The following is a 26,220-nucleotide window of genomic DNA, read 5'->3' on the forward strand; positions in this document are numbered from 1 at the left end:
ATCTTTCCCATGGAAAGTGAAGCCAAGCAGGGCCCTGTGGGCTCTGGACACACAAGCGTTTCTGTGTCCCCCATCTCTTGTTTTTAGGGAATGAGCTTCAGCCTCCAGGACCTTCCCCAAGTTCCAAAGGGCAGGTTCAAACAGGTGCTGATCAGGAAGGGAGGGGATGGGGGGGGGGGTGTCGAGAAACAATAGTGTAGCTTTGGGGCAGGGTCGTGGTCCCTCAAGGAATACAGATAACAATATCTTTGAGTTCTACAAAACTAAAACCCCCAACAACTGAAAGATGTTAATGAAGCATTCTTTATTCCAGAAAGAAGACGCCACACCGCTGAACACCAGCTTTGAAAACAATGCAAGCTTGCCTCTACCCTGATCCTTATCTGCGGCCCTATTTTTCACTCCCCAAACTATAAAACCACCTCCCGATCTCTCCTAAGGGGGGCAGAGCCTTTGAGGCACTAGCCTGCTGTGACCCTCCTTTGCCTGGTAAAGTGATAAAGCTATTTTTTTTTTTCTCCTTCACCCAAAACTCTTGTCTCCGCATCTCTCTTGGGCACCAGCAAGCAGAGGCTGAGTTCCAGCAACAAAATGGGCAGGTTATTAAAAATGTCCCACAGTTGAGAGGGCCTTGGACTACTTTGCACGTGGCCAAATGCAAACATGGCTAATTTAAAGAACACCTGGATGGTTTAGGGTGTAATAATTCAAAAGGTTGAAAAGGATCTGCCTTTCATCTGGGTAATCCAATCCATGCATCTGGCATAAGTCAACCAAGATAAAAGATATATTTTGCTTTTTACTTTTAAAATTGTCGAGTTTGCCAAAGGCTTTCCCAGGTGACTTACCAGGAAGTAATGCTGCTCTTTGCAAAACGCCAATGTGAACAGAGTAGGGAGGCTGGTAAGGGTGACTCACAAACAGGTTTCCCTCGATGCTCTGGAAGGGCTGCTTTCAGCCCTGATGAGATGCAAAGGGTAAGAGCGCCCCCTGCTGACCACGGGGGCAACTTAGGCCAGAATTCAACATTCTTTCTCCCCATCAGAACTCAGGTTGAAGGAGGATCAAGAGCCACACGGCCCCTTGACAAAATAAAAGAATATCGAACCCTCACAATTCATGCTCGAGGCATGGTAGCAACTTTAAATGCAGTAGTTTGTACAACAGGTACGGTGAGAAAGAACGCCCACCGGAGTTCCCGTCGTGGCGCAGTGGTTAACGAATCCGACTAGGAACCATGAGGTTGCGGGTTCGGTCCCTGCCCTTGCTCAGTGGGTTAATGATCCGGCGTTGCCATGAGCTGTGGTGTAGGTTGCAGACGTGGCTCGGATCCCATGTTGCTGTGGCTGTGGTGTAGGCTGGCAGCTACAACTCTGATTAGACCCCTAGCCTGGGAACCTCCATATGCCGCTCCCCAAGAAATGGCAAAAAGACAAAAAAAAAAAAAAAAGAATGGCCACCTAGACAGAATCACCAGGTTTTCTCGTCTCTCCTATAAGCCTCCCTCCCCACCCATAGCTCATTGAATACAATAGCTCATCGAATACAAAGGCAAAGAAGTTGTTTCCTCACTTGAAATGGAATAGCGACCCAGGGGTTTGTTCTGAAATAGTTCACAGGGGATGAACTTGCTGATATTCCACTGTTTGAATACCAACAACCTGGATATAAGGTCATCAACAATTGACAAGGACACACTGGAGAGCCTGGAGGTGCGGAGCTGGAGGAAGTACTCCTTCCCCCCGGGCTGCGGACACTGGACAGAAACCCTCTGGCCTCACACTTTTCCCCAGGGCATCCCTTGAGTTCCTCTGATCAGTGAAAGCAGAGGCTAGGATTTTAAAGTTTTGAGGGTTTTTGGTGTTTGTTTTTTTTTTCTTTTGGCATTTAGGCAACTCTGCTCCACGTGATACATAAATGCTTTTTAATTAGTTTTTTTTTTTTTTTCTTCTGAACACAAGCATCCTCATAAAGGAGCTTTGGGAAAGAGGTTTTGTTTGTTTGTTTTTGTTTTGTTTTGTCTTTCTGTCTTTTGAGGGCCACACATGTGGCATTTGGAGGTTCCCAGGCGAGGAGTCCAATCAGAGCTGTAGCCACCGGCCTACACCACAGCCACCACAACTCGGGATCTGAGCCACGTCTGTGACCTACACCACAGCTCACGGCAATGCCGGATTCTTAACCCACTGAGTGAGGCCAGGGATTGGACCCATGTCCTCATGGATACTAGTTGGGTTCATCAACCACTGAGCCACGATGAGAACTCCCAGGAAAGAGACTTTAAACTCATGACCTCACGTGGCCTCATTCTCTGTCTACTAACAGGGGAAGTAAAACCCCCATTGATGGTAGCTTGGGGCTGCTTTGGGGACCATGCTATGGGGACCAGGGACAGTCAAGGGCTGGAGAGACACAGACTGTGCCACAGACCAAGCATTAAGAGGGCAGGGACCTCTGACTTGAAAGTGGAAGCATCTGGGAAGCAAAACATTTTAAAAATTGGAATACTGGAGTTTCCCTTGCGGCTCAGTGGGTTAAGCACCCGACTGGTATCCAGGAGGATGAGGGTTCGATCCCTAGCCTCGCTTAGTGGGTTAAAGATCCGGCATTGCCGCAAGCTGCAGTGGCGGTCACAGATGCAGCTTGGATGTGGCGTGGCTGTGGCTATGGCATAGGCATTGACCCCTAGCCCAGGAACTTCCATATGTCCCAAATGCGGCCACAGAAAGACCAAAAAAGAAATCAGAATACTAAGCAAATTAACATGTTGACTTGTTAATGTTTGTTTTTCAACAAGATCGACATAAATCTGGATTTCATGACCCCAGCAGCCTAGATAATAAGCACTCTTGTGGGCCCATTTTTCAGGCTTGTCAGTGCAAGATTCACAAAAACCGCAGGAGTGATAGGAAGACTGTGAAGTAAGATAGCAATCACAGCAGAAGGGGAGGCGATGCGAGCAGCGGCCGCTCCTGCCCTCCCGTTTTGATTGTGGTTTTACTTCAAAGTCCTCCCATCACTCTGGGGTTGGGTGGAATCTAAAATATGGCACAAACAAACCTATCTACAAAACAGAAACACACTTGCAGACACAGAAAACAGACGTAACGGTTGCCAAGGGGGAGAGGGGAGGAAGGGGGATGGACGGGGAGTTTGGGGTTGGTGGATGCAAACCATTCCATTTAGACTGGATAAGCAGTGAGGTCCTGCTGAACAGCACAGGCAACTACATCCAGTCTCTTGGGATAGACCATGATGGGAGATACTACGAGAAAAAGAATGTATATGTATGTAGGACTGGGTCACTAAGCTGTACAGCAGAAATGGACGCAACACTGTAAATCAACTATACTCTAATTAAAAAAAGAAGAAGAAGAAGGGTAGGACAGCAACTCCATCACCCAACTGTCTTAGAATTTGGCAGGATTCTGAAGGCAAATTCCATGGAGACTTACTTGAAGGATCAAGTCCAGGACCCATACATAGCCTGAGCTGGTCTGATACTCGGATACTCGGATTCCTTAACGTGTCCAGGATGGTTTAAAGTAATGGTCCCCAGGTTAAAAACACACAGATCAATGGCTCCTGATTTCTTGGGTTAGAGGACTCTGTGGCCAAAGGCCACGCTCCAGATCAGGAACACCGAACACAGTAAGAGCCTGAATATATAAATATCCTCAGCCTATGACATCAAGCCCCCAGGAGTTTCAAGGTGCAGCTTATGGAGGGGAACCTCTAGGTCAAAGGGTTTAGGGTTTCTCCTGAGTCTAGTTATAATACGATACAAGTTTGGGGGGAGGATTTTTTTTTTAAAAAAGGAAAAAAATTCTATAGCTACACAGTGAATTCATTATAAGAGCAAAGCAGAAAGCCAATCATCCAGCAGAGGGAGCAAGACGACAATAAATACGGTATTTCGTTTAAAGTCATTTGAGCACAGGGACCTAATTCTATCCAATCTCTTGGGATAGAACATGATGGAAAATAGTATGAGAAAAAGAATGTGTGTATATATATATATATATATATATATGCATGACTGGGTCACTCTGCCATACAGCAGAAATTGATACAACCCTGTAAATCAATTATAATAAAAATTAAATTAAAAATAAAAATTTTCTTAAGTCTTAAAAAAAAAAATAATAACATCCCAGGATATATGTAGGTGTACACACCTTTTAAAATTAAAATAAGTGTTTCTTTTCAGAATTTTTATGTGATTGCTTTAAAAAAATGAAGAAATGTAAAATGCTATTTTCGAATGTAGGAATAGATTTTTAGCTCCAATTTAATGTAATGTAGAGTTTCTCTATACTAATAAACTGTAAAATAAAAACTTTTAAAAAGACTTTAGAGCCCAAATGATTCATTTTATCTTCAGTGATATTGCGTCCTGAAAGATAAAGAAACTTGGCCACAGTAACACAGAGAATAAAACCCTACGTCTCTTGACTCTAGGTCCTGAATTCTTTCCCAGGACTAAGTATGTTCATTTACCTATAGAAATATGCAATCAGATTACTTCTTTAGAAGAAAGAACATAGTAAAATAAATTTTCATTGGTAGTAGACACCATAAAAACAGGGAGGGTTTTTAAGGAGAACACAGAGAAATGTTGTCCCCTTTAAAATAAATTAACCTTTGGAGTTCCCCCTATGGTGCAGAGGAATCGAATCCAACTAGGAACCATGAGGTTGTGGGTTCGATCCCTGGCCTTGCTCAGTGGGTTAACGATCCGGCGTTGCCATGAGCTGTGGTGTAGGTCGCAGACGCAGCTCGGATCCTGTGTGGCTGTGGCTGTGGCTGTGTCCTAGACTGGAAGCTACAGCTCTGATTCAACCCCTAGCCTGAGAACATCCATATGCCATGGGTGGGGCCCTAAAAAAAGCAAAAAAATAAAAATAAACTTCGTACTCATTCATTTACTTATAAACCATCAACTGTGTACTTACAACGTTAGACAAGTAACCAAACTTTATCTAGGATCCCTTCATAGCCCTGTCCTGAAGTTTGGGATCTTTTAGCCCCTTCCTCAGACAGCTCGTTTCGTGCGACGCAATACCGGGTGTTATTGTGCTGTGTTTCCTTGTGTGGCTGTCAGTGCTACACACCCGCGGCTGTAGGTGTGCATCTGTACTTACAGCAGGTAAGGACAGAATCTTAGCGAATGAGCCTTCCAGAGTCAGCACTTCATAGGCTTATTCATTCAACACACCTCTGTTGGCAAAGGTCCGGTCCTCAAATATCAAAGGTTCGGAGATTTGACTTTCTCGGGTCTGCTCAGGGTTCACGAGGAGCTAAAGGAATGGAACCCCATAAACCCCATTAACAAAAGACCCTGTAACCAAGCAGGACCCCATGGACAGACTCCCCACCCCCCACGCCCTCTGCCTGCTTCTTGTCAAAAAACTTTAGCCTCCTCAGCTTTCCCCGAGTTCCAAAGAATAAATTTAATCAGAGAAGTGAGAAAACACAGAGGAAATCAAGCAAAACAAAATAATAATCATTGAGCCATAAAAGTTAAGGACCTTTAGTTCCTTCTCAGGGACAAGAGATAATATTCTGAGCCACATCCTTGAGCGACTGTGCAGATACTAAAATTGTACACTGGAGTTCCCACTGTGGCTCAGCAGAAACGAACCCAACTAGTTTCCATGAGGGTGTGGGTTCGATCCCTGGCCTCACTCAGGGGGTTAAGGATCCAGCATTGTCATGAGCTGTTGGTGTAGGTCACAGACCCAGCTTGGATCCTGCATTGCTGTGGCAGTGGCATAGGCCAGCAGCTGCAGCTCCTATTTGACCCCTAGCCTTCCACATGCCTCAGGGGCAGCCCTAAAAAGCAAAAATAATAAAATAAAATAAAATAAAATAAAATAAAATAAAATAAAATAAAATAAAATAAAATAAAATAAAATAAAATAGTAGGCCGATCACAGCATGCAGACCCCAGAAGGTTGATGATGTTGACTCCCGGTTACCTCACCACCAATCAAATAGAAGAGGGTTCATGAGCTAAGCCCTCACCCCACAACCCACACCCTCACCCTTTTCCCATTAGGGAATCTGGGTCCTTGGAGCACTAGATTCCTTGCTGGGCCCCCTGCAATCAATCCTGCACTTTCCTTCCCAACCTGGTGTCAACAGATGGGCTTGACTGCTCCACGGGCAAGGAGAGCCAAGTTTGGTTCGGTAACAATCCCTATTCATTCATGATGGAAGTGGTGTTGGTGTCGGTGCTTTAGCATTGTCCATTGCACGTGTGTCTGATGATTCATGTATCAATAAACTAAATTCGATGTGAGAAAATCGTTTGGTGATGATGGAATAAAGGCAAAGGCTGTGAATAAGCCTGAAAGGCATTTTTCCAAGCAAAGTGAAAGCTGCTTCAGAGTCAAGTAATGATCTGTTGTGCCGAGAACACCATCTCGGCCGGATGGCATCTGTGGCACAGTAGCCTGTTGTCTGTTCCCATCCCCACCTGGCTCCCTTTTTCACCAGGTGCCCGCATCTTCATTCCCCCACAAGCCCTAAGCTGGCCTCTGCCTGGACCGTGACCCCTCAGGGCATCACAGGCTGGCCCACAATTGCACCTGGATGACACCAGGTTCTCACAATTTCTAGTGATCAGAGGGGCAGATGGAAGGATGGATGGACTGAGTGGGATGCATGCATGAGAGACAACTCCAGTTGCTCAGACTCTGCCTGGGTGTCCAGGATCTTCAGCGTCTGACCCCATTTGGGAGACATTAGTGGTCTCTTCCTGAATCACTACTAGTTTGTTCTTTAGCTTTTATTTTAATGGCGTTGTGTTCAAAACTCTGTGTGTGTGTGTTACCACTGATATTGAAACAGCAGGACCGTAAAGTCCTTCCCCCCACTTCATGTCCTCTGCCTGTATTTTCTCTGTAGTCAAAGAATAAGTTTAATCAGAGAAATGAGAACATACAGGAGGAGAGAAAAAAGACCAAATAGTAATAGTTGAGTCATTAAACAAAGTCAAGGACTTTGATTCCTCCTCAAAGGCTACAGACCATATTCTGAGCCACATCCTATGAGCTGTTCTTGTAGATACTGAAACCCCCAACAAATGGGAGAAGTTAACTTCCTGAAGACTAGACTGCCACAACTCTGAGAAGTGGCCTCAAGGAAATGGGAACAAAATGCCCCTGGAACTGAAGACTAACTGTACTTAAAACAATCAAGATGACGCTGGTCAGACCATCGCATGACCAATTTCAAGACGACGGTCAGAGCCGACCTGCTGTTCTGCACGTGGCCCACTCCTTCCACCTATAAAAGCTCTTGCCCACTGACCGTCGGGGGAGGGGGGTGTCAGAAGTCCCTTTGGACGGGTGTCCGCCTCCTTGGCCCCCCAGTTGCCGGCATCCAAACTAAAGCAAACTTTCCTTTCTACCAACCTTGTCTCTTTATTGGCTTTAGAGCAGAAACTGGCTTGAGAGCAGCAACGAGCTGGACATCACTTTCAGTGACAACATTCCTTCCCCCTCTCAAATAATGATTGTAAAGAAAAACACACTTTGGAAAAGGTGGTATATTATCTATTCTATTCATTTAAGATCAGTATTTACAAAGGGTGATCTATAAATCTCTTTTTAAAGATAGAAGGCATCATTCTACAGACCGAGGTCAATGCCTGCCCACTTTACAGACTAAAAGCCACAGTCCTTGAAAGACAACGCTGTCTGCTCACTATCACCCTTTACCTCCGACCCCCTTTCTTACCATTCTTCTTTCCATCCTTTGGCTCTGAGCCACCTGCTGCTCCATCTGCACTCACACCTCCGAACCTTTGCCCCGGAAGATCCTTCACCCTATGGAAATATCAGTGAAGCCAGCCCTAATTACTCTGAATACAAGTGCACCCTCCCCAATGCCAACCCCAACCCCAGACCCCTCCATTTGTCTCCATAGCATGAATTATCCTCATGACAATGGATTCACCTCGGCCCCCCTCCTCTGAATCCAATTTCCACGAGGACAGAAACAGATGAGTTCCCATTGTGGCTCAGCAGGTTAAGAACCTGATATAGTGTCCCTGAGGTTGTGGGTTCGATCCCTGGCCTCGCTCAGTGGGTTAAAGATCCGGCTTTGGCACGAGCTTGCAGCATAGGTCACAGATGTGGCTCTGATCCGACGTTTCTGTGGCTGTGGCACGGGTCCACAGTTGCAGCTCCCATTCAACCCCTAGCCCAGCAACTTCCATATGTCATGGGTGTAGCCATAAAAAGAAAAAAAAAAAAAAAAAGGCTTTTCCTTTCACTCATTGCCCTGGGAGGTGACAATCCCAGGTCATTTCATTCACTTCTTTTGTTCCAACAATTTAGTGTCTTTCTAATCCCTTCCTTTGCTCAAATCTCCCTCAAAAATAAATTTCAACTGATGGAGTTAAATCAGAGCATTACAGAGGCTTTCAAAGTTAGAATTGTTGCCTTATGAAATGTCTACTTCAACACCGGACTCTGCCTCACAAAATAAAGCATTCAAAAATCAAAACAACCAATTGAAACATCTTCCTACATCACTACTACCATGACTTTCCAGCAGTGGTTCTCAGAAAATTACCTAGAGGATTTAAGACACAGATGGCTGGGCTCCCAACCCCAGGGTCTCTGATCCAGAGAGTCAAGTGGGGTTAAGATCTTGTATTTATAACAGGTTCCCAGGAGGTGCTGATGCCGCCCATTTGGGGACCACACCTGGGGACCCCTGCTTCCCCATCACTCTCCAGGTGGGCTCAGGCAGTAAGTTCATGCACCTGTGAACAGTTAGACGTCCTGCCCCTGACTCCCCAACCAAGCGATCCAGCTGTTGGATCTTTTGAAAATGCAGATTTTTATTGAATAAGTCTCCCCCAAGATCTACATTTCTAACCAGCTCCCAGGGGAAGCTGATGCTGCTGGTGCACAAAAGAAACTGAGATTAAGGCATTACAAACATTGCCAAGCAGATTAGTGTAAAATTAAATGACTTAGGAGTTCCCGCTATGGTACAAGGGGATTTATGGCATTTCAGCAGTGCCAGGGTGCAGGTTCGATCCCCAGCCTGGTTGCCACAGCTGCAGTGTAGATCAAAGCTGAAACTCAAACTCAATCCCTAGCCTGGAACGTCCATATGATGCAGGGCAGCCAAAAAAATTTTAAAAAGAAAAAAAATTAAATGACTTATGTCTCAAAACTTTGAGTTGGCTCAAAGCATTTGATTTGGGGTCTGAAGACTAGAACTATCAAAATACTTTTTAAAAATTAAAGTGTAATTGATTCACAATGTTGTGCCAACTTCTGCTGTACAGCAAAGTGACTCAGTCATATATATATTTTATTATTATTATATATTATATATTTTTATATTATTTTCCACCATGTTCTATCCCAGGAGATTGGATATAATTCCCTGTGCTGTACAGTATGATATCGTTGCTTATCCATTTCAAATGTAATAGTCTGCATCTACTAACCCCAAACTCCAATCCATCCCACTCCCTCCCCGCCCCTCCTTGGCAACCACAAGTCTGTTCTCTATGTCTGTGGGTCTGTTTCTGTTTTGTATCTTGGTTCATTTGCACCATATTTTAGATTCCACATATAAGTGCTATCATACAGTATTTGTCTTTCTCTTTTGAACTTACTTCACTTAGAATGAGAATCTCTAGCTGCATCCAAATTGCTGAAATGGCATCATTTCATTCTTTTTTATGGCTGAGTAGTATTCCATTGCATATATTACCACATCTTTCAATCCACTCATCTGTCGATGGACACTTAGGTCGTTTCCATGTCTTGGCCATTGTGAACAGGGCTGCTATGAACTTAGAGTTGGCCATATCTTTTTGAACTGTGGTTTTGTCCAGATATATGCCCAGGAGTGGGATTGCTGGATCACATGGTAAGAACTACCAGTCTATTTTCACATTTTATTAAAACTTTTGACAAAATAGAAGCAAGTTAACGTTTAACTCTCACCCACATAAAACTTTCAAGATGAATGGGCCCAGCTGACTCACGGGCGCTGCCCAGGTGTACCCCAGCTTTGTGCAAACAGTGTGGATAATGGTAACAGTGTGGAGATGGCTGGGCGGGTGGGGCTGCTTATACATGTTGACTTAGAAACTTACTCTTTGTCCCATGGTGAAGGGTGTTTTGTTACACATTTACAGCATTTAGCCTTCCTTGGCATTCAGTTTTAGAACGCCATCAGCTAATGCATTATTGAGTCCAATTCCCCAGAAGGCCTGGGTTATCTCTTTTTATTTCTTAGGTTATAAAGAGATTGTGGTGATGGGGAAGTGAAAGAGAACATGAGCTCCTCCCAACACCTACCTCAGCCACTTACTCTCTTACTGTTGCAGGTGCAATAAGTTCATGCTCAGGGCCCAGGGCAGGGCCCAGTGCAAAATAAAAATGCAGGACCCTTGTTCAAAATTATGAAGAATTCCAAAGCCTTACACCAAGTGCCAAGCCTTCTAAGGCCATCTGCCCATGAAGCCAACCTTGAGGGAGGGACTCTGACATAATGCAAAACCCATGAATTAAGAAACTAACCAGACCCCCTCACTCTCTTCCCTTCTTTCTCCCTCTCAAAAAAATGGCAGAGGAGTTCCCACTGTGGCTCAGGAGGTTAAGAACATGACTAGCATCCCTGAGGACGTGGGTTCGATCCCTGGCCTCACTCAGTGGATTAAGGATCCGCTGTTGCTGTAAGCTGTGGTGTAGATAGGAGATGCAGCTCGGATCCCATGTTGCTGTGGCTGTGGCATAGACTGGCAGCTGCAGCTCCAATTCAACCCCTAGCTGGGAAACTTTAATGTTGCAGGTGCAGCCCTAAAAGAAAAAAAAAAAAAGTCAGAAAGGAACAGCACTGTTGAAAACAGTGGTGTCATTCGCCACATCATTTAATAAAAAATTACTCTTGTCTCATCTTTGGCGTGTGCCCTTCCTCCCTTGTGTGCTGAAACAGCTCCATCTTCTGATGAAGAAAAATCTAACTAGAAGCCGCTGGCTCCAACAAGAGTTAAACTGAACTCTACCACTGATCTGATTAGGAGATAGTTTCCCTCATCTATGACAAGGAAAGATTAAAAATACAAATAGGTTTACAGGAGAAGGTATGGAATTTCAAGTAACAAGCTTTTCGAGTCATCAAGCAGTTCATCGCAGACATCAGTGATTCCCCAGGGATCCTGTCAAATGCAGACCCTAATTCAGGAAGTGGTTATGGGACCTAGGAGACACCTCCACCCCGAGATAGAGGACCACACTTAGAGTAATTGTGCTCTAGAATTGTGCTGTCCGCCGACGTAGCCACTAACCTCACAGACCTGTGAAGCACATGATACACGATGCATCCAGAGATGTGCTGTGACGCGCACACCACATTTCAAAGACCATCCCCCCAAAAAGGTAAAATATCTTATGAATAATTTATATTGCTTGTATATTCTGGATACATTGGCTTAAATAAACCATACTGAATTTCAACTGTTTTTTTTTTTTCTCCCATTCTAAATATGGTTCCTTGAAAATTTTAAATGACATGTGGCTTGCTGTTGGACAGCACCGTTCTGGGAGCTTAATAGGTATTTCACGCATCCATCCTCTCCATTTGGTTATAAACTCTTCAGGGCAGGAGCATGGGACCAGCGCTGGACATCAAGCATGGAAGGAACATCTTGCTAGCTGGATTTGTCTCTCAAGGTCTCACCACACCAAGTTGGCTTCTCTGGTTCCCTCCATCCCACACACACACACACACACACACCCGCAGTGTGTAGACTTCAGGACAGGACCTTATCCTAGGCATCTTTTTATTCTCAGGGCACAGAGCCTATTATCTAAGGAATCCAGGAGTATCTAGATATATATTTATATAGTATCTGATATGTTGATGATCTATGTAAATCGCTCTTAACTCCTCCCACTTACGACGCTTCTGGGTCCCTGTGTAGATTGCAAAGTGATCACTTCCCCACTTATATTTCCATCCAGAAGGTTGTCCTTCGGCTTATCTGGAACTGGCTGCATCACCCCTCAATGACACAATGCTGTTAGCCTAGTGTGGTAGGTGTCAGTGGCTCTCTCCTTGACTCCATCACCAAGTGTACGATTACCGTGCTTCTGCTATGATCGCTACTGCTACTAGTAGTGATCTCACTGCGACAGCTCACTGGGTGCCTCCTACATGTCAGGTGTGGTGCTGATCACTTCAAAGGGGTCATTTCATGTAATCCTCACGTGATGCTGTGCTGGGCGTCATTAGCACCCTCCACCTTACCTGTGAGGCAAGCGAGGCTCAGAGAGGTTAAGAACCTTGCTCACGTGCACACTGTGAGCAAGTGGCAGAGACAGGATTCAAACCCAGAGCTCCAAAGTCTGTGCTTTCAATCCTTGGTATCTATAATATCGGCAACATATTCAGGACCACTGGCCCAGCGAAAAGGCAAAAGTGATGCTGGATGGTTTTGAATAGTGTTTTTTGGCTTTGTTTTTTATGCTTTTCCATTATGGTTTATTATAGGATATTGAATTTAGTTCTTTGTGCTATACAGTAGGACCTTGTTGTCTATTTTACATATAGCCGTGTGTTTTTTTAATTTTTATTATAGCTGATTTACAATGTTGTGTCAATTTCTGTTGTACAGCAAAGTGACCCAATCATACCTATATATACTTTTTCTCATATTATCTTCCATCATGTTCTATGAATAGTGCTTTTGAATATCCACACCACAGTAAAGATATTCTTTAAATCTTTTTCCAAGTCTACTTTTAAAGTGGTTTGGGGGGGAGTCCCTGTTGTGGCTCAGTGGATTAAGAAACCAACGAATATCCATGAGGATGCAGGTGTGATCCCTGGCCTGAGTAGGTTAAGGATCCGGCGTTGCCGTGAGCTATGATGTAGGTCACAGATGCAGCTGGGATCCTGCGTTGCTATGGTTGTCGGGTAGGCTGGCAGCTGGAACTCCAATTCAACCCCTAGCCTGGGAACTTCCATATGCCATGGGTGTGGCCCTCAAAAGCAAAAAATAAAGTGTTTTTTTAAATGACATAAATGAGCTTATTTACAAAACAGACATAGAATTGCAGATACAGAAACCAACTTTATGGATACCAAAGGGGATTGTGGCAGGGGTAGGGATAAATTAGGAGTTTGGGGTTAACATATCTACACTATTATGTATAAAATAGATTAACAACGAGAACTTACGGTAGAGCACAGAGAATCCTACTCAATATCTTGTAATACCTATAATGGAAAGGAACTGGAAACGAATATATATACATATATCTGAATCATTTTGCTGTACACCTGAAGCTAACACAACATTGTAAATATACTTAAATAGAAACATGATTTAAAATGTACATATGTCTCAATAAATAAGAAAATAGAAAAATGTCATCCACCTTTTTCCCTCCAAAACAGAAAACATGTAAATCTGACATTTCCTTTATGTCAGAATGTGGTGGACATATGCATATTCACATATATATACACACAAATATGTATATATACACATACACACCACTTCAATGTTCTTTTTCCTTTTTGGGGGGGCACACTAGAGGCATATGGAAGTTCCTGGGCCAGGAACTGAATCCAAGCTGCAGCTGCAACTAACATCACAGCTGCCACAACACTGGATCCTTAACCCAATGCACTACAGCAGGAACTCCAGTGCACTTCAATTATTAATATGGGACATAGATGAAAGCATTGGGCAAAGGGTTTCTAAGGAAAAATGGAAAAATAATCCAAAATTAATTACCAATGCGTTGTTTTATGACGAAGGCACATGTTTTGGAATAATCTTTGAAAGACGGATTCTAAATCTTGGAGTCAGTTTCAGTTTTGAAGTCATTTTTTCCCTAATTGGTTTATTCTTTTCTCATCAAAAGAGCTAGTTCGTCCCAAAAGGAAGCTGTTTACGATGACAGTTTTACTTTGGGGATTATCGCCTATACATATAAAAATCTTAGTGCCTTTTTAAAATGCCAAAGCTTTGAACTAAGACACAAGTTACCTATTAAATCCCTTTTGACAGAACCAAAAAAAGAATGCCCTTAAAAGATTTCTTATCATTCCACCAAAAAAAAAAAAAAAATCCATTCAAATTTCCAGGAGTTCCTGTTGTGGCTCAGTGGGTAAAGAACCCAGCATAGCATCCATGAGAATTTGGGTTTGATCCCTGGCCTCACTCAGTGGGTTAAGGACCCGGCATTGCCGCAAGCTGCAATGTGGGTGACAGATGTGGCTCAGATCTGGCATTACCATGACCTTGCAGTAGGCCTCAGCTGCAGATCCAATTCAACCCCGAGCCCAGAAACTTTCACATGCTGCTGGTGCAGCTGTAAAAAGAAAAAAAAAAAAAAAATGTTTTAATTGAAAAAAAAATCCACATAAAAATGTCGGACAAAATTCCTGGAATACAAAAACGCAAAAGGATGGCGACAAAACAGTCATAATCCTTGTGACAAAACAGATTCAGGATCACGGTTTTAACATGTGCAACAGGCCAGAATCACTGGTCGTTGGGTTTACTCGTCACCTAGCTGATCATTGCTTCTAGGGTCGATTTTGCTGTAGTTTTTCCATTTTGTCAGTGCTAAGACACCATGTTAGTGTGACCTAGGAGGGGAAAGGATTTCAATCAGAGGTTAAAAACCTGAACTCTGGTCAAACGTCATACTTACTAGGTTCAATAAACATAAACGATGACTGATCAGACACCACTGTAAAGACTGTGCTTTTATAAAGCCCCCCCAAGAAATCTTTAATAAGCATCAAATGACGGAGGAACAGAAGGAGTCCTGCAGTAAAAAACCAAATGAATTATTGGTACAAGTCAAATTGCCAAGAAATATCATGTGTCAACATTAATGTCAGTTCCTCAGAACTAATACACTGCTCCTTAATTACTCCAAGCTGCCAAAATCTGGACTCCTCTTGACAGCTCATTTCACAGAGATACATTTGATTTTGAAACAGTTTGTGGAGCTACCAGCCTGTTCTATCGACAGAAGACTTGGCCATAAAATCCTGTTATATTTTGCCCTGGGTAGCAACGATTAAGTATCACTCAACACACGTGTCAAACACATAAGAAATGGCTCCAGGCTTTTCCTATCTTTTCACTGCTTTATAAAAAGGAGAACACACCAAACCAAGGACACAAGGCATCAAAAGTATTACTTGCGTTATGAGAGTCAAATAATAGCAACTCAATCTTGAAAAAGATATTGATAAACCAAATCTACTGACACCTACTACGTCCCCCAAAAGGTGTAAAGCCCCTGGCTGTAAGAGTAGGAAACGTACCACAGAAACAAAATGCAAAACTACAGAAAGCTATGCTATCTGCAATGGTTACTGTCACCATTGGATCTTGTTGCCATGATGGGGGTTCTCTGCCTTCTCTTTTCTAAATCAGGTTAAACGGGGTCCCTCAATGGGGGGTTGCTTCCTCCTGACCTTCTGACACCCAGGCAGGATTATCTAAAGATCGATACCTTTAGATAATCCTGAATACGGTCTTCGATGACCTTAACACAAACTGGCATCTTGACTCCACACTTAGTCCCTAACCTGCACCCCAGAGCCTGCGGATGGGCTGAACCCATCCGACTCTTGACCTTCCAGGTCCCTTGGGTCTGAGTGTTCTGCTCTCCCGTCCCACACTTGCTCATTTTTCCTATCCACCCACACTAAAGCTAAAATTAAAAGCCACGTCAGTACATCCTCTGCTAGACCACCAGCTCCTTGAGGGCGGTATCCGGCCACCTGGTAAGCAGTCAACAAAGAGGGGCTGGAGTTCCGGCTGTGGCCCAGCAAGTCAAGGATCCCCGCTGCCTCTGTGGCGGCTCAGATTCAATCACTGGCCCGGGAACTTCCATACGCTGGGGTGGGGAGGGTGCAGCAGAAAAAGAAAAAAAAAAAATTGTTGAAGAGTAAACGATGTGATGAATGGACCTACTCGTTTTTCTACTTTTATTTATTTATTTATTTATTTATTTAATTTATTTATTTTTTATTTATTTATTTATTTTTTGTCTTTTTGCTATTTCTTGGGCCGCTCCCGCGGCATATGGAAGTTCCCAGGCTAGGGGTCGAATCGGAACTATAGCCACCGGCCTACGCCAGAGCCACAGCAATGCGGGATCCGAGCCACGTCTGCAACCTACACCACAGCTCACGGCAACGCCGGATCGTTAACCCACTGAGCAAGGGCAGGGATCAAATCCACAACCTCATGGTTCCTAGTCGGATTCGTTAACCACTGCGCCACGACGGGAACTCCCATTTTTCTACTTTTAAAAGTCATCTCTCCAAACTTCATTTCATGCTTTTCCAACAGCCTGGTTCAGAAAATGTTGATCTTCATAGGCAATTTTCCTAAAATCTCTTTACAACACCTTCTTCCAAAATTAAACATTAGGGAAAGCTTATTCTCATCTTGTCTTTTCTTTCTGCCTTTTTTTTTTAATGGCACATGGAAGTTCCCAGGCTAGGGGTCAAATCAGAGCTACAGCTATCAGCTTTACACCATGCCCTACATGGTGTCACACATGCAGCCCTAAAAAGCAAAAAGAAAGAAAGAAACCAATGGAGGAAGAAATAGTGAAAAAACAGACCTTTAGCTCAAGGATGGGAACTAGAATGTGTGGGTCTTATACCTTCTATTAGCCTTTTAAGCAGTAATTTCATTGGTGAAAGTTTTGTTTATACATCAGGTGGTGTTTGCAAGACAGACTTCCTGGGTCAGGCCAACTTACTGAAAATCAATTTACAGGGCAAACATGTTGATTAATCTTAACTTGGTATATTTGGTTTGTTGCTATAGGCGAGTCACTTAATCTATGATCACTTCAGCTTTCTTGTTTATAAAAGGACAAAGGATGGCTGACGTGCCCGGCAAGGTCTCCTCCAGATGTGAGTGTTTATAACTCTTTGTATTTAAAAATAAGCACCAAGATGGAGTTCCTTGGTGGCTCGGCAGGTTGATGATCCGATGTTGTCACTGTTGTGGCTGCGGTCACGGCTAAGGTGCAGGTTCAAACCCTAGCCCAGGAACTTCCAAATGCCAAAAAAAAAAAAAAAAAAAGGAGAAAGATAAGCACCATGTAAAATAAAAACACACAGTGCCTACTTGTTGTCAAAAAATACTAAGTTTGGAGTTCCCATCGTGGCTCAGCAGAAACGAATCTGACTAGCATTCATGAAGACACAGGTTCGATCCCTGGCCTCGCCCAGTGGGTTAAGGATCCGGCATTGCCGTGAGCTGTGGTGTAGGTCGCAGACACGGCTCAGATCTGGCGTTGCTGTGGCTGTGGCATAGGCTGGCGGTTACAGCTCTGATTGGACCCCTAGCCTGGGAACCTCCATATGCTGAGAGTACAGCCCTAAAAAGACAACAACAACAGCAACAATTACGAATTTCAGGTTGTTCAAATAACATAAAGGTACACCACAAAACTGAATCACTGGCCACGTTTTCCCTTAAAACATAGTCTGAAAAGCTCAATATTAATTAATTGTTAGCACATATTTACCTAAATCTGGGCAAAATTCCCTGGATCCTTCAAAAATTGCACCCAAGCACCATACAGACTACATTTTCCCATGATGGCAATGAATGAAATGAGCATGGATGAGCTGCATGTGGTAATGCAGCACAGCCCGTCCAGAAAAAGAGAAAATCTCTGGGCAGCAACGAGGTCCACGTAAGGGAGCACTTCTCCCGCTCACTTGTGGTCTGTCAGCACAGAGATTTGACCCAAGTTCTGAAAGACCGAATGAACCTGAATTAAGGCAGTAATTTGGGAGTTCCCGCTGTGGCGCAGTGGGCTAAGAATCCGAAAGCAGTGGCTCAGGTTGCTGCAGAGGCGCAGGTTCAATCCCTGGCCCTGCACAGTCAGTTAAAGATCGGGCATTGCCACGGCCACAGCGTAGGTGGCAGCTGCAGCTCAGATTCAATCCCTGGCCTGGGAACTTCCATATATGGCCATAAGGAAGAAAAAAAAAAAAAGATGGTAATTTGCATCTGAGGGGTAATGGGAGAGCCAGGGAGGTTGTGGGAAGCCTTTCCCATCCACCTTACAACGCCGGCATCACAAACTCAGCTTGTCCACAAGTGTACATGCCGTGTGCCTCTTTGCAACCTCTCCCCAGGGCCTCTTGTGGCCCTGTTCCAGTGCCCCTTTGGTGAAGGGCACCTCTGTCACCACCAATCACCCAGTCAGAATCCTGGGAATCACTTTATCGCACCCTGTTCTTCATGCCCCCAACGAAGAGTGGGGAGAGTTTCTTTCATTCAGCAAAGAAATGAGGACCCAAGAGTGTGTACAATAAATTTCAGTGCACAATAATGTAAGTTTCCAGCATCAGCATCTCAAGACACTTCATTACAGAATTTTTCAAACACTAGAGTACTTAGAACAGTATAATATGTCCCCATGCACCCTTTTCCCAACTTCAACAAATAACTCCTACCTAAACTTTTTCATTTGTGCTCCCACCCTCCTTCTCCGCTGCCCATTATTTTGAAGCATATCAAAGACATTACTTCACTCATATCTAATTCAGTCAGTACATCGGGTTTTTAATTAAACCTGCATTTCTTTCTGCATCTTTTCTAAAACTTTTATTGGACTACTGTTGATAAAGAAAATGTGGTGCATGTATACAATGGAATACTACTCAGTCATAAAAAAGAATGAAATCATGCCATTTGTAGCAACATGGATGGACCTAGAGATTATCAGACTAAGTGAAGTCAGACAGAAAGACAAATACCATATGGTATCACTTATATGTGGAATCTAATAAAAATGATACAAAGGAATGTATTTGCAAAACAGAAACAGGCTCAAAGATTTTGAAACCAAACTTCTGATTGCCAAAGGGGAAAAACCATGTGTGTGTGTGGGGGGGGGTAAATTAGGAGGATGGGATTAATATATACACACTACTATACATAAAATAGATAACAAAGACCTACTGTTTAGTACAGGAAAACATACTCAATATTCTGTGACAACCTCTCTGGGACACAAGAATGGACATATGCATGTGTATAATGATTCACTTCGCAGTACACCTGAAACTAGTCCATCAGTTTTTAAAGCTCAGGGGCCATGTTTTCTTTTCTGACTTAACTCTGTGTGATGTCTAGAACCACGATGCCTACAGACACCCACGGTGCCTGGATGCCATCCTTCTCAACCAATGAGAGCATGCATTCTAACTGAGAGGTCTGGGGAAAAACCCCCATCTCCAGCAACAGCACACGCCCCCTCCTCCAGAGATTGCAGATTCTATATCTATCACATACAGTCTGCAATAGCTCATCCATGATGGAAAAAAAAAAGTTGAAAGTCTTCTGAAAGGGAGTTCCCTTTGTGGCACAGTGGAAATAAATCCGACTAGTATCCGTGATGATGCAGATTCGATCCCTGGCCTCTCTCAGTAGGTCAGGGATCTGGTGTTGCCCTGAGCTGTGGCGTAGGTTACAGAGGCAGCTTGGGTCTGCTGTTGCTGTGGCTGTGGGGTAGGCCAGCAGCTGCAGCTCCGATTTGACCCCTAGTTCCCCATGGGAATTTCTACATGCCACTAGAGAGGCCCTAAAAAGGCAAAAAAAAAAAAAAAAGACGAAAGTCCTCTGAAAACTATAGCACTTATGATAATTCTCCAAATTACCAGCCATACTTAATATTAATTATTAACACCCTTATTAGAGTCTGTCTCAGAGGACAAAATGCACTTCCAATTAGTTACAAGGAAGTGGGAATCTAAAAAATATTTATTTACAGATGGAGCCATCCAACAGGCTGCAGTATCAGGAGATGTAAATTCATGCCTTGTGTATGAACAAGAGTCAATAGGATCTGTACCTAGTCCTTAGGTATAAGCCAGAAAAATTAATTGCCTGATTAATTTTTATTAATTAATACTAGCCTGCTTTCCTCTGGTCACATTATAAGATATAATAGTCTAACAAAGCATAAAACTCAGGGTGATGGAGGAGCCAGCAAATTCGTGTGCCCTTATACAAAGGTGTGGAAATCTTCACAATAGAAATTCTTTTACTCCAACAAATGAGAATATTTATTGACTGAACCCCATATTAATAACCTACTGTATCATATTTTAGTTTAAATCTAAAGTTTCAAAAGCTTACAAATACTATCCAAAATTCATGGGGGAAAAAAAATCACATAAAGCTTTTCTCCAAAAAATTAAAAATTATTTTAATCATTTTAATGAGATTTTAACTCTCTGATTAAATGTAATTGGGTCCAGCCAAAAGGAAGAATTGAACAAAATTATCACGTTTAATAACACACTTTGTATTCTTTCTAGTTATAAAACTAACTCTTGATTTAAATAATGCTTCTACCTACCTTGGTGGATGAAACCCTTAGGTGAAACTAACTCACTGCAAAACTTGTATAATTTAAACACTACGCTGTTCCAGTGACTTCAAACAACCTCCTTCTCCCCCATTAAGCAACAAAAAAAATTACTTTTGTGAATACACATAGATAAAAAGAACACAGTTCCTCTGTTTCTAACATGTTCCTCGCTGCAGATTTTAGCTGAGACATCTGTTTACATGGTAATTTACAGCTCTGTAATGAACAGCAAGGTCTGCTTATTTCATGTTCAGTCATTGGTGGTGAACTCTCAGGGAATTGACTGCTGCATATTTGAACAGATAAAAATATAAGCAAGAATTTCCCTGCACCATATACACCATAAAGCTCATGAAATAGGTTTAACTTTGTCTCATAATTTCTTGACTATCATAATATAACTGAAGCAAAGCCTAATACAAAATAGTATTTTAAAGTATATTTTTAATAAGACGTAACAAATTGTGAGGACATATTTATATAGTTACGTTGTTTTTTAACCAATTTATGCATTTTATATTTTACTTATTTTCAGAGGGTGTATTATTTTTGTTATTCTTGCCAGTTAAGTTATTCTTTTTATTATGCTATATAAAATATTTAATGGTATATAAGGCTTTCTTCTTTATACACTTTAGTTGCATAATATAACAATTTTAATATAATGCTAATTTTTAAAGAAAAATTGAAATGTAATAGATAAAACTAAGTAGTAAAGATGAACGCCATAAAAATGGGATAAAGTATAGAATAAATTTCCTATTTGTCTCAGCATATTTTCCATTCCACTTCTCCAGTGGAAGTCACTTAACCTGTTTCTTAAGATCCATGATATAATAATCTGTGTGAATGTAACTGTGTTTAAATGTATGTATTTTATTCTGTAAAAAATAAAAATAAAATTTCAGAACTGAAAAAAAAATAAAAATAAAAAAATAAAAGTAAAGTATATCTTTGGAGTTCCCGTTGTGGCTCAGGGGTTAACAAATCTGACTGGCATCCATGAGGAGGCAGGTTCGATCCCTGGCCTTGTTCAGTGGGTTAAAGATCCCGTGTTGCTGTGAGCTGTGGTGTAGGTCACAGACGTGGCTCAGATCCCTTGTTGCTGTGGCTGTGGTGTTGGCCAGCAGCTGTAGCTCCAATTCAACCCCTAGCCTGGGAACTTCCATATGCCACAGGTGCAGCCCTAAAAAGCAAAATAAATATTTCAGAGGAGGTACGACTTTCTTTGGCCAGGGTGTTTGCATGAAGTGGAGCAAATCAATAAATTCCATTCGTCAGATCCCCACTGGTGAGATCACACCCACAGCTCACCTTGAGTCTGGAGGTCAACACACCCGAGGTGGTTTCCAGTCCAATTTCGGAGGCTGGGTGTAGCCCCAAGGCACTGCTCACACTCCCTCCTGTACTTGGAATTGCTCTGCTCGTGCCTTGAGTATGGAGACCCAGGGGGAATATCTGGCTTCTGTGGAAGCTTCTGCAGGCGAAATCCATTGGAGATTCTAGCTGTAGGATGGATGGAGCAGAGTCTGTCAGATGGCAGGGGTTCAAGCTCCTTCACTCACTAGGTCGGATGCCGAGTACCATGATATATATTCTAAGTTTCTAGGGACGGAGACCTAAAGCCAGGCGGTGACTGAGAAATTTAAATGCATTATGTGATCTTAGGACATTAGAATTAAGGGGGAAAAAAACTTCAAAATCATCCATCCATTACTTACCTAAGTTCATTTAATTCACTTCCCCAAATTACATCTCCAAACGTATAAATGTTTTGTTTTAAATATGCAAGGTTTTGTGTTTGTATGAAGTATTTAAAGTCTTATAAAATATGATCTTAAATGGGATAAACTTAGCCAAAAAAAAAGCATAAACCAGAGATTCCAAAGAATGATTTATCAATACATATAAACCATTGTTCTTAGGCAAATGAAAACCACAATGAAGAGACGCTGCTTTGAGAAAGATGCCCAGTGTTCTCCTTACTTGCTGCAGGTAATAAATCATTCCTTCTCCCGGTGGCGGGGGGGGGGGGGGAAGAATGAAATAATGAAATAGCACCTCACACCTATTAGAATGGCTATCATCAAAAAGATGGGATAACAGAGTTCCCGCTGTGGCACAGTGGGTTAATGATCCAGACTGTCTCTTTGGCAGCTTGGATTTGATTCGTGGCCCAGGACCTTCCATATGCCATGCAAGCAGCCGAAAGAGAAAAAAATAACTAATAAATAAAAATAAAAAGATGGGATAATAGGATGTAAAGAGAACACTGGTGTACTATTGGTGGGAATGTAAACTGGTACAGCAATTACGGAAAGCAATACAGAGGTCCCTCAAAAAATTAAAAATGGAACAACACCATGATCCAGCAATTCCACTTCCAGGTATATTTCCAAAGGAGATGAAATCACTGTCTCAGAGACAACTGCCCTTCCATGTTCATGGCAGCATTATTCATAAATAGCTAAGATATGGAAACAACCTACATGTCCATCAACGGATGAACAGATAAAGAATATATATACATATATATACACACACACACAGATATTCTGCCACCTGCAGCAACAGAGAGACCTCAAGAGCATTATGCTAAGCGAAAGAGCCAAGGCAGAGAAAGGCAAATACTGCATAGCATCACTTTTATGTGGAATCTTAAATTGAAGAAGAAAAAAAAAGTCAAACTCATAGAAAAGAGAGTAGAAAAGTGGTTGCCAGGGGCTGGGTGTGAGGGATATGGAGAGAGGTTGGTAAAAGGGTACAAACTTTCAGCTATAAGATGAGTAAGTTCTGAAGATCTCATTTCAAATGTGGTGTCTACAAAAAAAAAAAAAAAAACAAAGAAAGAAAGAAAAAGAAAAGCAGTTCTTATTGTGGTGCAGTGGAAATGAATCCGATGAAGCCTTGCTCAGTGGGTTAAGGATCCAGTGTTGCCATGAGCTGTAGGTTGAAGACATGGCTCGGATCCCATGTTGCTGTGGCTGTGGCGTAGGCCGGCAGCTGTAGCTCCAACTAGACCCCTAGCCTGGGAACCTCCATATGCCACAGGTGTGACCCTAAAAAAACAAACAAACAAACAAAAAAAAAACATGGTGACTAGAGCTGACAACACGGTATTGTATAATTGAAATGTACTGAGAGTTTTAAAATGTACTGAATTTTTAAAAAAATTTTAAGCATTGCTTTTTATCACCAGTGTGAGTTACTATTATATAACCACATCTGTCTTTTCAGGTAAATTATTCATAGAGACTGCAAATACTCTTTATGTGTATATTAGGATGGAAAATAAAAAGGGCCAAAGCAGGTGCAGAGGATAAAAGAATACACCTTCCTGTTTCCTTTTGTCTCCCCTGTTTAAAAAAGAAATCACCTCTGAGTAAAGCCTCTTAGAAAGGCCTCTAGTGGTAATTTCTGGAACAGAATTAAACAGACTGCTGCACAAAGGAGAGGAAAAAAAAAGCAAGGCAAGGTGGACTGCGGTGTCGATCGATCGTAAAGGGAGATGTCAGCACAGGAGGCGTTTCTTTCCTGTGAACTCTATAAAAGGTCAGCTCATCCAGGACCAAGAGACAGACTCTGCTCCATCCATCCTGAAGCTACAGCTGCTCCCTCCTAGAATCCCCAATGGATTTCAATCAGAAAAGCTTCCGCAGAACCCTGAGCTCTTCCTCCCAGGGCCCTGCACTCAGCATAAGCAGCTCCATATACAGGAAGGGGGGCACCCAGTACCTCGGAGCCGCACCCAGCGTGTATGGGGGTGCTGGAGGCCATGGCACCCGCATCTCAACTTCTAGACGCGTGGTGAGCTATGGGAGCGACCAAGCTGAAGGGAACCTGTGGGTTGGCAATGAGAAGATGACCATGAAGAACCTCAATGACCGCCTCGCAAGCTACCTAGAAAAAGTGCGGTCCCTGGAGCAGTCCAACTCCAAATTTGAACTGCAGATCAAGCAGTGGTATGAAAGCAACACGCCTGGCATCAGTCGGGACCACAGCGCGTATCTCCAACAAATCCAAGATCTTCGAAATCAGGTGAGGCGTGATGTCTGGGCTTTCCACTCCATTGGTCAGCAGCATGATATGTATGTCAAGAAGGCAAATACGTTAGGTGGGTCCAAACGCTATAAAGCAAATTAGGTTTAAATGTTGCGTCGCTCAAAATGGTATATATCCCATTATCTACCCTGCGTACTGCAGTACCTGACTACATGATAGGATGACTGTAAACCATTCATTTAAAAAATCATCACCATCCAATTACACATAAAATATTAAAATTTTATCCTCCAGTCTTACAATCTGAATTTTGGTCACACATAGTCTACCAAGTCTGGGCTAAGCAGGTAGTAAACATATTTTTCTGGGAAGAGCTAACAATTTTTTATGTAGCAATAAACCTTTCATAGTTTTTCACCTAATTTCTATCAACTTTTAAAACCCCGGTCAATTGAGAGATTTTCCTCCTTTCATTTATGTAAATGTTGTAATTCAAGCAGTAGAATATTCGTTCAGAGATTTCAATGATAAAGTGATTCAGGGTGGAAATGGGGGCAGGGGCCAAGGTCTTAATGATACCTGGATTTTAAAATGTCTTTTAAATGTTTAATAATCTGATCATCCCCCAGCAGAAACCAGTTCTACAGTCATAAAGTATTTTATTGCCCGCAATTCAAATTTATTGCAATCATACCTGCTCCCATATCATACAAGAAAAGGTGGAGTTCTCCGTTTTATCAATTTTATGGAATAAAAGACTTTGCTCCTAGTTGAAGATCTCAAATATGATACAGAACACTTACTCTGTTTGCTAACCTTATCTAATCCCTCCCTTTCGTTTTCATTTCTATTTTAACACTCCTATTTCTTGAGAGCAAGGGCCGCTTGCCAACATGTCTCTTTCTCTTATGTTGTGTTAGACATCAGCGCAATTCGATTCAGATTCATAAGAAGTTATTTCGGGGTTTCAGGAGGATGGGGATGGGAGACAAAGGTGTTTAAATTGTCCCTTCCACCAACATGTCATTCTCCTTGGGCTCCCGCTAGAAAACGTTCAAAATCAGCCAGCCATTCGCCCTACCCCCTCATGATTCACGTGTCTGAAGTTACCTTGGACATCCCAAACACACAGGCAAATGTTCCATTTAGGTGGGCAGACCCAGGATGTGAAGGAAGGCAGTGCTTTTCGGGACTAGGGCTATTGAAAGAGACCTGCCATTGTAGCATCTTTTACAAGCAGATTTCTGGTCCACTTTAGAGGACTCAGTATCAGGTAACTGCTCCTTAAGATCAGGGGTTTATCCATCCTGACAGCCCCAGTGCCTAGTCGAAACCCTACCACATAGCAAGGGTGCATTCATTTGGCCAATATTTAGTAGATATTAACTAGGAGCTGGGCACTGAGGAATATGACGGTGGAGATGATGTGATGTGGGGGAAATGGGCATGCCAAGGATGGATAAATCCTGGCACTGAGGGAAGTGTAGGGCAATGAAGGCGCAGGCAGGTTATCCAGCGCTGTTTTGAGGACAGACCGCCTTGAAGCAATGATGCCTAAGCTAAGACGTGGAGGAAGAGGAGTTCACCAAGCGAGAGGGGCTAAGAGGACTACTCTAAGCAGGAACAACATCAAAGGCAAGGCACACAATAAAGTCTGATGGCTCGAGTTGAAATACACCATCCGTTTGTAAAATCGTAAGCTGGCCAAACCCTTGGGACTCAAGTTGCATTTTATGAGTCTTTGTGTGAGAAAGACCCATCGCAATATGCCGCTTTTCTGTTTTCATGT

The 26,220-nt window shown here is 42.7% G+C and overlaps 2 protein-coding genes across 4 annotated transcripts in view; one reads left to right on the plus strand and one right to left on the minus strand.

The window, feature by feature from the left end:
* LOC146398133 (uncharacterized) overlaps nt 1–26,220 on the minus strand; it is a 153,327-nt gene that overhangs the window by 69,341 nt on the left and 57,766 nt on the right. Inside the window, exons 1-4 of one of the 3 annotated variants that reach the window (XM_084984507.1) lie at nt 24,165–24,269; nt 21,744–21,935; nt 7,747–7,835; nt 5,219–5,300 (exon numbers count right to left, since the gene is read on the minus strand). In XM_084984507.1, the coding sequence (XP_084840633.1) occupies nt 5,291–5,300; nt 7,747–7,835; nt 21,744–21,935; nt 24,165–24,206 (333 nt within the window). In that variant the 5' untranslated portion in view covers nt 24,207–24,269 and the 3' untranslated portion in view covers nt 5,219–5,290. Of the gene's footprint in view, nt 1–5,218; nt 5,302–7,746; nt 7,836–21,743; nt 21,936–24,164 lie in introns of those variants that run through there. The other 2 variants (XM_084984508.1, XR_014821167.1) reach the window with 2 other exon arrangements.
* Nucleotides 24,001–26,220, plus strand: part of KRT20 (keratin 20) — an 8,781-nt gene continuing 6,561 nt past the window's right edge. Inside the window, 1 exon segment of the mRNA NM_001444899.1 lies at nt 24,001–24,467. Coding sequence (NP_001431828.1) covers nt 24,060–24,467 — 408 coding nt within the window. The 5' untranslated portion in view covers nt 24,001–24,059.

Source organism: Sus scrofa, chromosome 12, assembly GCF_054392235.1.
Source record: "Sus scrofa isolate SSC_HxYL_T2T_F1_AM1 chromosome 12, Sscrofa_HxYL_maternal_Yorkshire_Landrace_v2.0, whole genome shotgun sequence".
Taxonomy (NCBI): Eukaryota; Metazoa; Chordata; class Mammalia; order Artiodactyla; family Suidae; genus Sus; species Sus scrofa.